This window comes from Ambystoma mexicanum, chromosome 1q, assembly GCF_040938575.1.
Source record: "Ambystoma mexicanum isolate Mex_15411 chromosome 1q, UKY_AmexF1_1, whole genome shotgun sequence".
In the NCBI taxonomy this organism is placed as follows: Eukaryota; Metazoa; Chordata; class Amphibia; order Caudata; family Ambystomatidae; genus Ambystoma; species Ambystoma mexicanum.
Window position 1 is genome coordinate 838,172,692 of NC_090922.1, and position 11,477 is coordinate 838,184,168.

Below are 11,477 nucleotides of genomic sequence, written 5' to 3' on the forward strand. Positions count from 1 at the left end.
GAATAGAAGGTGTAGCCTGTGTGTGACGGGTTCTGATGTCTCCAGGCATCTGTTAAGTTGTATACATCCATCAGTTCTGCCACCCTCGAGCGTGCGCTGGTGACTGGGGTGCTTGCGGAGGGGTCTCCGGCTTGCCTGTCGAGTTCAGGGTCCATCCACGTATTGAGATCCCCACCCAGGATTACTTCGCCTTGTGCCTCAGTCATAACCTTGGGGATCGCTTGGTGAAGAAACCGAGATTGGCCGGTGTTTGGTGCATAAATGGATGCGAGCGTGACGGTGGTGCCTTGTATATTGCCTACAAGGACAATAGTTCTACCGCTCACGTCGGACCAAGATCTCATCATCTCGAATTGTAGGGTCTTGTTAATCAGGATGCCCACCCCCGCCTTTTTCAAGGGGCCAGAACCCCAGTGTTCGGAGCCTAGTTTGGGGTGTAAAACTCTCCGTTCTTCGCCTCTGGAGTATCGAGTCTCTTGTAGAAAGAGGATATCAAAGCCTGCCCTCTTGAATTCGCGGGATACTAGAGATCTCTTAGTGGGGGAATTGAGGCCCTTGACATTGAGGGTGCCGATTTTAAGGGTGCCGTGCCTGTCACCTGTTACGTTACGTGGACATTGTTGCACATAGTGTGTTCGTCGTGTGTGTCGCGTCGTCTTCGGGGATTAGTTGCCACAGTGGAAGTACACTGATAAGTGTTTCGTGCCTCGTGAGGCATTGCATTTGCGATCGTCCCACCCACCTCCCCTTCCCTTTGGGTATTGGTCATTGGTCATCATACCCAGTGTTCCCGTTTTTAATCTGAGTCCTGCATCTTTCAAACCCATGTGAAACTGAGTCTTAAAGGTGATGGCGCCCGCGTTGGACCAGATGTACGCAGCCGGCCTTTCAGCGGACCGCCCGTGAGGGTTATAGCCACGCAACCCCCCCCACATGGTAGCGTATTATGGTTTTGAGCCCCCTCCCCCCCAATTTGATTGCTGAACATCAATCACAGAGTAACAAGCAACAAGAACTGTTATTACAGATAAAAGATAGAAAAGAAATGCAACGATACGTATGGGTTCGAGGGACGTCTATATTTTCTCGCTCCCTTAACTTTATTCCGCTTCGGGCCTTGGGGTCTCCTCCTCGCTCCATCCCGTGCCGAGTCGCCGTGTGATTCCTCCCGTGGGTCTGGGCCCACGAGATCCGCAATGCAGTTCCAGATGTCATCTTCAGATCGGAGCGTTATCCGCCTGCCCTCATGCTCAAAGTTGAGGGAGAAGGGGTATCCCCACCTATACCTTGTGCCTCGGTCCGTGAGCCACTTCGTGAGGGGGCTGCAGAGACGCCGTAGAGCCAACGTGAGCGATGAAAGATCTTGGAAAATGGTTATCTGGACCCCGCTGAGGGTGAGGGAGTCTGCCGATCGAGCCTTCGTGAGAATCCTTGTTCTATCCTGGTACCTGTGGAACTTGACCAGGATGGATCTTGGTCCAGCTGATGGGCCGCCAGCTCTGTGTATTCGCTCAATTGCGGGTTCGTCCACATTCTCATCTGCGACTAATATCCTGATGATGTCATGTATGGTGTGTTTAAGATCTGACTCTGTTTCACCCTCGCGCTCCGGGATCCCAAAAAAGCGGAGGTTGTTACGGCGCTCCCTATTTTCTAAATCGTCAATTTTTAGCCGGATGTCCTCTTCTCTTTTCTCCATGTTGCTCATTCTGAGGTTCAGTTGGGCTTCCATTACATCAATCGAGACCTGGTTGTTTTCAACTCCTTCAAGCCTCTGTTCTATGTTATCGACCCTCTGGGTCATTCTGTCGATCTTGCCTCCCAAGCTCGCGCCCATGCTTCTGATCTCGCTTAGGAGGGCTGCTATGTCCCCCTTGGTGGCTGCCGCACCCGCCTCGGAGGGCTCAGTTGACATCGTTCCGTTGGTGTCAGGGTCCGGGGTATGGGGGGACGTATGCGAATCTGGCGAGTTTGCTGCGGATGCTCATGCGATGTGTGAGTGCGAGGAGGCACGCGCCCCTATGATGGGGGGCCTTTCCCTCTGCACCGTGGCTCTGGTTGGTTGCCGGCGTAGGATGCGGGATGGTGACTCAGGTGTCCCGGTGAACTGGAGTGGGCGACGAGAGGAGGCACACGCCCTGGGGTCAGGGGCACTACCCTCCGTTCGCACAGTACGTCTCCGGTGGTGGTCTCTGGTCCGGTATCCTCTGCCACTCAGGTTCCACTGCACTGTCCTGGTGTAGTCTTTGGGGCCTGTCTGGACTGTACTGAGCTCGTGGGGGTCCGGTGTGGACAGTTCGGGGCTAGAGGAGGCCCGGAACAGGCTTGTGGGGGGAGGGCCCCATTCGAAATGCTGCCTGGCTGCTGAGGGAGTTCCGCGCTAGGCCCTCAATGTGTGGGCCAAGCTCTGTAGCGTGGGGGGAGCTATTCCCTACTGAGTGGGGGGAAGCAAAGAATTTCGTATCCTCCAGGTGTCCTGGGGGCACTCGTGCGGGACGCGAGAGTTCGTGTCCTACTCGGCGCCTCTGGGGTCCTTCTCCGCCATGTCGATGGAGGAGGGGGGCTCCTGGTCTCCTTGGTTGGCGCCTGTTGTAAATTCAGGGGGGGTGCGGGTAGGAGGCGACTTGTTGTGGTCCCAGGGGGAGGGAGCGCCGTGTCTCCGCAGGCAGGGTGGCGTTGCTGGCAGCCCTTGTACTCGGGGGCGGGAGCGCCTCTCGGGGGCCCTGGGAAGCTTGCGCGTAATGCGGGCGGAAAACACTCACCCGACCCGGTTGTAGCCAGTCTGTGGGGTCCGCAAGAGTTCTGTGATCCTGGGGGGGCGGCCGGCGGGGGTGGTGCGTTGGAGTGCGGGAGGCCGAGCAGGCCGTTCACGCGTTCCCGCGGCTTCAGTGCTCCGGGGAGTTGCTGCGCAGGAGGCCCGAAGGGGGCGGCCCAGATCGGGGTGATTTCGGTGGGAAAAACGCTCCGATTCTCGTCGGAGTTTCGCCCAGAAGTCGGGGGCCAGGTTCAGGGGGCTCCGTCCGTCGTTGTTGGTCGGGTGGGGGGGCCAAAAGTGGGGGCTCAAAGCACTTTTGGGGGTTAGGGGAGCGGAGCTCACACGGAGGGGTTCTGCATCCGTGCGCCCCCTGGCGGCCAATCCAGAGACACTTTCTAAGGTCAATCTAAACTGATTACAATTCTTTACCTCACTATGGTCAGTCGGGAATATGACCATCATCTCGGTACACTTCCTGTCTGTGCACATGAAGCCCACCAAGAAGGTAAGCTACTGAGGCAATGTCCTTCACAGCGTCAAGGGGGGTGATAATTAACTTAGCCTCTGCAGTGCCATTGCACCTTTACTTGAAACCCCATGCAGGTGTTAAGCTTCATAGATCTTCACTTGAATGCATCTCCTCTGATCTCTGGTTATGAACCTTGCCTCAGTAGTCTGGTTGCCATTGCCACCGCAGAGATCACTGTTGGTGTTGCAAGAGGCAGAGTCAGCTGCATGGGCCACAGTTGTTTGGATTCTTGACCAGATTAGGGATGCACCTAACTATGGTACTTGCTTAATAAAGGATCCTGCACACACTTTGTGCAATTGGTTCTTTTTAGAGTATATTATTAGTGCCCTATCTGGTATCAGTGGGTGTCTACACAATTCAATCCCATGGCATCTAGGCTTACGACTTTCCCAGCACACCATTATTTAAAAGTGCCCTTCGTTTCCTTGTTCGTTTTCTGGGCAGATTGTTCTCATCCCTAATTATTTGCAGTTTCAACCCAGCCAAGGAGTACCTACCAGTAAATGAAGTGGCTTCATGTTTCCTTGGTTCCAGCCTCGTTCCACCTCATTTTGTTAAAGATGCATTTTATTTGCGATTTTCATGTGCCCCACTTGCCAGCTTATCTCCATTCACCAATTTGGGCAAAAACCTGGTGGTTAACTTGCCATATTTCTGAGCCGACATTGTTATATTTACATCTCCGCACTTCCACTCTACTCCTTTCATATACTTTGTTTCTATCCATCTTGATCTTCTGCTCTCTGTATTAAGGCTTCTCTACGCATGTTCCACTGGAATTCGCCCATTGCAACTTAATCCTTCCCATCAGAGTCCATTTATATCCTCATTTCTCCTTTCTTTCATACACTCCCACTGCACTCTTCCCGTCAACTAGCTATACCTTTTAATGTCACTATGCATGCGTACTTGCTTTCATTCCCTCCTGCATAATTCCTACACAATTTCAACATTCTCCCATCCTGATCTACAACCTCCTCATACAAATGCTCATCTCGGGAGGATAGCTCAGCAGCAACGTGCTCGCCTTGGAAGCAAGACGATCACCGGGTCCGCCCTTAGAAACCTCTGGGTATGAAGCGCGTTATAAATAACCTATCATATCTCATGCACACATCCTTTTACTGTCCACACGTTCCCTTTTCCCCACCTCGACTCCTCTTCCTATTGTCACCTTCTTTGTTTCCTCAAACCATTCATATGCTTCATTATCCTATTTTTCCCACATGTGTCCTCTATTCCTAGCTTATTTCCGGTGCTCCAACTTTTCTACCGCCTTAAGCATCCCTCCCTTTCTTAGACCGTCTCATCCCAAACTTTGTTTCTCAATCTTTTTATTTTCTATGGCTGAGCTGCCTTTCCTTCCCCTTCTGGTTTCTACCCTTTTGTTATATCTTTAATGTTCTACTGCCCTTCAATCTTTCCCTCTACGTTCCTCCCTGCAGCATGCCCCCAAGTCTTAACATTGTTTTAGGCATCCCATAAGGTTATAACCTGACGCAATTGTATTTATTCTTTTAAATGCGGTTCTGTTAGTAGATTAGCAAATTTGTCAACAATGACTTTTGTGTGGAATGGGTGTATGGCACACTAAATGGATGGATCTTGTGGCAATCGGTCTGCCTTGTTATTGGTCAATCACCAGGCTGTCCAGAGAGCGATGCCATTGAGCTTTGACAGTCACCAGATGAAACTGGCAATAGCGACAAGTGGCTATTGTATTGCATTCTCTCACATGTCCTGCTGTAAACATAGATATGTTTTACGTCCTGTGGTTGTAGTAATTCAATTCCAAGGACGTTCAAGATGAGATCCGCTCCAGCTTTTGCCACTACTTTAATATGCTTTTTTGTTTTTGTCTCCCTACACTCTTTAGCGGCTATCCTGGTAACCTCCATTCTCCTGGCTGTGCTGGTGTTTGTGATGCTACTCTGCATTTCATACTATCGTCACCAACCAGTGGACCCTCTCGCAAGCACTGTCTTGGATGATTTCCAAGCCGAGTTTAAACAGGTGCAGGCCCACTTCCCCGGACAGGATCAAGGTCTATGGTTGAGGGTACGCAAGTTTCTCCAGAAGCATATTAATTCAACCCACCATTTGGAACCTGCTATACTGATGTTTGCAGCTGCAGAGGGTGGGGAGAGAACCCTAAAGTGCTTGAGTGAAAGAGTTGCACGTGCCTATGCTTCGTCGCTGAAGTCGGCTGTTATTGGGATTAGTGGCACCAGCAAAGCTGAATTGGACAGTGGCCAAGCCAAGCTGGAGGTGGATGAGGAGCTCAGCTCAGGATTCCAAGCAGGAGGCCGGGCGGCTGTGGTCCATCGCTTTGAGCAGCTACCAGGTGGCTCCCTGCTGATCTTCTACAAGTACTGTGACCATGAGAATGCTGCCTTCAAGGATGTGGCGTTGGTGCTGACTGTGCTGCTGAATAGTGGGGAGCTGACCCCAGGCCTTGACTTTAGGGAGGTGGAAGAAAGAGTGAGAGACTTTTTATGGAGCAAGTTCACCCAGTCGAGTTCCCCCACTGCTTATAATGATATGGATGTGGACAAGCTAAGTGGGCTGTGGAGCCGCATCTCCCATCTGGTCCTGCCAGTGCAGCCTGTCGAGAGGATGGAGGTGGAGGGTTGCCCCTGACTTCCCAGACAAAATGGAGAAAGGGGATCAGCAATGAAGGTCTTGTGAAGGACTGATGGCCGTGCACATTGCACTTTTAGACGTTTTTGGGGCTCTTAATCACGCAACCCGGATGGCAGACATGGGCCTGCAATAGACACCATTGTGCTTGGATGGGCACAACAGGAGTGCACCTTTTCTACTTTTTTTAATTTACTTGAGTCTGCCAACAATTTGGCATGCTTGGAAGAAAATGGAGTGCATTATTGTGCCTCAATGTAACCACCCTACTCTGCCACTGAAATGTTCCAATCTTGAGATGGTAATTTTGTATGTCTGAGCCTTCGTTTAAGCTCGGTCCTGCTGCCTCCGCCCACCTGTGATAAGTGATTTACTGAGAGGCCAAAACCCCACTTAATCTTTAGTTGTCACTCCAGGGGTCTCTGGACATTCGCCTTACTTCCACGTGCCTTGTTCTAGAATGACCGCTATCTTGGACTGATGACTTTTTTATGTTTATGTACAGTGCCCTAATCGAACCTGCAGTTGTTGTACGCTGATAATTTGAATAGTTCTTCTCTCGTGAGCTAGTGCTAAGGGTCCCTTATTACCTATGCTGCACAGTAAAGGTGGCTTGTTGCAGTTGGAGCGAACAGCAGCAAAATAAGTTAGCCCGAAATAATGCCTCTGCCATCAATCGAGGTGAAAGCTCCTACAATCCCTTTTCGTCCTCTTAAGTTCTGAGGTCTGTGGTTGATGGCATTACATGGGATCCTGCCCACAGTTGGCTCAGTACTAGAAAGAAGCAGACTATGCCCTGTGTGCTCTTCCCATATTCATTTGAACGTGTGGAACCGGGGGGAATGTCCAGGGTTTTCATTTTGGCTCATTGAAACAAAAACTGAAATCGGCATCTCCTACTTTCCAAAGTGAGGATGTTTTATAACTGCTTTTTATCAATTCTTTTTTTAAAGTTCATCTTTTTTAATTGATCTCACTGATTAGACTTGGACAAGCTTCCATAAAAATGTTCTACTTTATGTAGCTGCCTTCCTATTACGGCTACCACAAGAATGTGAAATGCCCACGAATGCTCTGCACCAGGAAGGTAACTTCTGCAAAAACATCAATAACCGTACAAAATCTACACATTTCAGTCTTCTGTGTGCCTTCTTTCTTCTTGGTTAGCCTTTTTAGCATATAATGTAAGTGCCTTTTGTATAGCATTTTTTGCCAGTATTGGTGGCCTTGCTGTGCGTAGCGTTCATTAAGGAGAGAGGTAGATGCAAAATCTGTGGTGTGGATGGGTGCATATCGGAAGTGTAACAACAAACAGGGTTACGTTGTTGTAGAAAGAACAAAGGAGGGCACGGACAAGCCGTTGGTTTCCTTTAAACCGTTAAAGGGGTCAGACGTGATAGCACAAAAACAACGGTTTTGTAGGAAGATATGTTTAATTACTCAGAGTATCTGAAGCAAAAAACTGGAAGTTCACATCCTCGAATTCAGGTGCAAGGGGTGACAAAGGGGTGGCAAATCCAATGGGGTTGGTACATCGCTGTCCAGAACTGAAGATTAGATTCTGTAGCTGTGTGATGGTAATCTGACCTGGAGAAGGTCAACTGTTCATATTCTGTTTTCCTGTGTTGTTATTTTAATGATTCCGTAGGTCACAGGGAATTAGGAATACTTGAGGTTCAACAATTGGAAATGTACAAATAAAAATAGCCAAAGGGCCAAAATGGTGAGGGAAGGCTCTTATAGAAATTGCACACTCTTTCCATCTGGGTGTGCGTAGGAACAGTTGTTCTCTCGCAATATCTTATTCCTTTCCGTGGAGATATTTGGTGCAGGTCATGAGAGCCCTCATGACCTGTGGGGTCGACCGGTTTCAATGGCACTCCTATTTGGGGCCACCTTCGCCAGGACCGTGATTCCAAAAGAGGGGGGATCAATCCGAAAAGTTTCAGAATTGTCTGAAACGGGGACAGGTTCCTTCTAAGTGGCAATATGAAAAAGGTGAAGGGAGCCGTGGGTACCTCTAATCACAAACTGTGTGCTGGAGGGGGTCTGTCACAGGCTGGCTGGTAACTCTGGAAGACAGGAAGGAAGGGCTATAAGCAAACAGGCTTGTAACATAGTTAGGAATGCAACTGAAATGCAGGTTGCTCTGTAGAGCTGGTGAGGCAGCAAGGGCAGTACCTGTTCTGTGTCTTCAGGGGAGGCGTCTGCTTCGTTCGGTGAAGCCGCTCAGAATGAGCGCGATACCGAAGAAAGGCCAAGCGCCTATAAAAACAAGGTTGCAGCGCGCACCCGCCTAGCGTGAAGGTGACGTCGGCGGGCGTCTAGGCAACGTCCTGTGAAGTGCGGTATAGGTCCACACAGGGAAACCGTGCCCAAGCGCCCATAAAGAAAACATAAAGACACGTGTGGACAGCTGGGGGATTGTAGAGCTAAGTGGAGCTCGGAGGCTAAAACGTGCCGAAGGAGGGGCATAAAAAGGAAGAGAGGTGTGGAAGGGGAGGGAGGACAAGAGGGGGAGCCCAAGGAGTCAGAGAAACATGTCTGTGTCAATGCAGCAGTGGGGAGGAATGGGAGCAGTGACATGAGTACCTGCACCAGAAATTTAAAACCTTGCTACCTCTCACAGAATCCCTGTACCACGTTCTACTAGTTGCTTCCACGCTCCTTCCCACTGTCCTCCCAACTGATTGGGTGAGGGCAAGGAGGACCAAAGAACCAAACAACCCACACACTCCGCTCTTCTCCAGCATTGTATCTTCCATAGATTCACATCCTGTATGAATAGTCCCTGTCCTCTGACTGTGAATCCTCTGTAACATGGATCAGTCACTTAAGTTCTCTAGTAGTTGTTGTTTTCGTTCATATTGCCCACAGCCAATGGGCCAGAGGCTCCACCTCTCGAGATCATCTTTATATTTGTTACCACACTGTGTTAGGAGTCCTCAGAAATCTCTCTTGATAATTCTTCATTTTTGTCTACATTTCTACATTTTTGTATTTTACAATGATTTCCTGAATCCTTAGTTGCAGTGTCACCTGGGGTTGCTCTGGTTCCTGTGGTCTTCGTCCCGTCGTAGCACATTCTTGTCTGCAAATGTGAGGCCTTCACCCATCCATGAGGGATGCTAAACTGAGTCTTTTCAAGGCCTGTGGCTTCAAGATTGTATGTGGAAGTACTCCATGAAGACTTCCTTTACTGACTGTATTCTGCTCACAGCATTTAGGACTGTTCAAGCTGTCTGTCGGTCTCGAACAAGACTCTTGAGACCTCCACTGGATGGTAGTGGCTTGGCTGTATGATACAGAGGACCTATGACTCAGCTTCAATCTGGAGCCGTGCTTCCCTCAGACAGATTAGACCAGTCCAGTGTGCTTCCTCTGCAAAGAGGTCAAGATCGCACAAGGATACTGCTTGAAGTAAGAAGGCTAAACGTCTAAAAGGGTCCAGTTGCCCTCTACCAAGATAGCCTTGATTCCAACTACGACGGCAGCGCCCATGGCTGCTTCAGCGTCTAAGAACTATTCCTTGTCAATGGTGTTGACGAATAAGCAGGCCAGGCCTTCTTCATAGTCCACGCCTCCGTTGATGAAACAAGCCAGATCGTCATCAACAAGCATTTGTCCATGACTCCATCAACAAGTCAGGGCATGTTGTCAACGTGTGAAAGATCTTCGTTGACTGCCCTCCGCATATCTGTGACTGCAACTGAGTTCAGAGTCTTCATCCACTACCACGTCGATGACACAGAAGGCAAAGTCAGCCACCCTGTCATCGGCTGCCAAGATTTCATACCATCAGGTGTGATGAACTCCCCTCAAGCTTCGTCCACCATGGCTGCTTTGCTCAGGCCTCGACGCACATTGCCAGTGGCCCAGGGAACCACCACAAGCTCGTTGGCGACCCCACCTGCATATATCCCTCATGATACTGAACAAGAGGAACTTGTTGGAGTTTTCTCGAAGAGTGCAACTGACAATATAGGGTCAGTCACTGTACAGACTAGTCCTCTGTCGACCATCCCTTCCCCCAAGGTCTGTGCCTGCATATGAGGGGGCTGCCTCTTCCATCTCTCCCACCACTAGGAACAGACATCTTATTGGATATTCTAACCACGCTATAGTCCTTCGTGCCAGAGCTTCAGCAAAGGCTAACAGGCCCATCTACACCACAACAAGAACCAGGCAGGTCACTGGATGCACCTCCTCATCCTCCATAAGAGGCCACCTGCACTTGTCCATACTCTTACTGGCACTGAATTGGAAGAACGTTTCCCTACCCAAACCACAGGCATGGATGAGTTCTCAATGATGTTCCTCTCCATGACTCGCCCCTTGACAAAATGGGGTCCTTTCATGCACTAATGTCAAGGGCTACAATGATGTTTGGCTTAGTTCCTGAGGAACAGAGGAAGGAGGGTTTCCTCTACCCAGAAAGTCAGTGGTCGCAATTCCAGTAATGGAAGAACAATGGGAGCACGGTTCTGTTGACCATGACCAACTCCTCCTCACCCCACTAAGAGAGGAGTGCTTTGACAAATACTGGGTTCATATTCTAGTGCCTCAGGCCGCAACCCAACCCTAACTCTTTGGTCTCTACTGCTGCACGCAAGCGCACGCCCAACCCTTAATCTCCATACTCTGTCACCCCTCGGCCCTGATAAAGAGGGCATGCGTTTTTACACTTTCGGCAATAGGATCATCGCAATGGCCGCCGCCACCAGCAAGGCGGCTAATCCTATGGTGAACTTTGGTTCAAGTTGGGTCCCATTCTCGAATTCCTGCTATAGGATAGGAAGACTGAAGCTTTGTCCCTGCTTCAAGAGAGACCATACCATTCAGTCTCAACTGTCTTCAGACAACTGGGCAACAGCATGTCTTGTCCAGACAAGGATGGCTTAAGGCCACCAACTTCTGGCCAGGTGTCCACTGGAAGGTAGTGGACATGCCCTTTAATGGGGTAGACTTGTTTGGTAAGAAGGTAGATGAGACCTTGCAAACCATCAAGGCGGTCATGGAAACAGCACGTTTCTTGGGTATAATGCAGCAATAGCACCCATCCTTTCGCTACTAACATCAAAAGGTTACCGGCCTTCGTACCAGTCCATCTCGTACACGACCCTGGCATACTCTGCTTTGCAACTTTTATAAGTTCTGGTCACAGGCCTACCGGGGGAAATCGGTGCACATGTGGCTCCTCACACACCAAAAGCCAGCCAACCGCTAAAACAACCTGACACGTCTTGGGACCAGCTCCCCTCCCTTAAGCACCCCAGTAGGCGGGAGGCTTTCCCAGTTCGCCGACCAGTGGGAAACCATTACCACACATTGATGGGTGTTGTCCCTCATTCAGCAGGATCACCTGCTGGAATTTCTAAAAAAAAATAAAACCCACCCGCGATCCTCCCTTACAAAAGGTATGGAAACACGTGCCCCTACTACTACAGGAAGTATAAACTAATATATGACTGGCATGACGTGCTCTACCCACTGGTTAGGCATAAATCCAAATGTGTGATATTACTAAATAGAATTTCAAAATACAGTTAA

At 49.8% G+C, this 11,477-nt stretch overlaps 1 protein-coding gene across 2 annotated transcripts in view; it reads left to right on the top strand.

Moving 5' to 3' along the window:
* LOC138537608 (uncharacterized) overlaps positions 1 to 7,058 on the top strand; it is a 79,037-nt gene extending 71,979 nt beyond the window's left edge. For both annotated transcript variants that reach the window (XM_069641463.1, XM_069641462.1), the window contains exon 3: positions 5,164 to 7,058. In XM_069641463.1, the coding sequence (XP_069497564.1) occupies positions 5,164 to 5,927 (764 nt within the window). In that variant the 3' untranslated portion in view covers positions 5,928 to 7,058. The remainder of the gene's footprint in view (positions 1 to 5,163) is intronic.
* Positions 7,059 to 11,477: the final 4,419 nt, after the last annotated feature.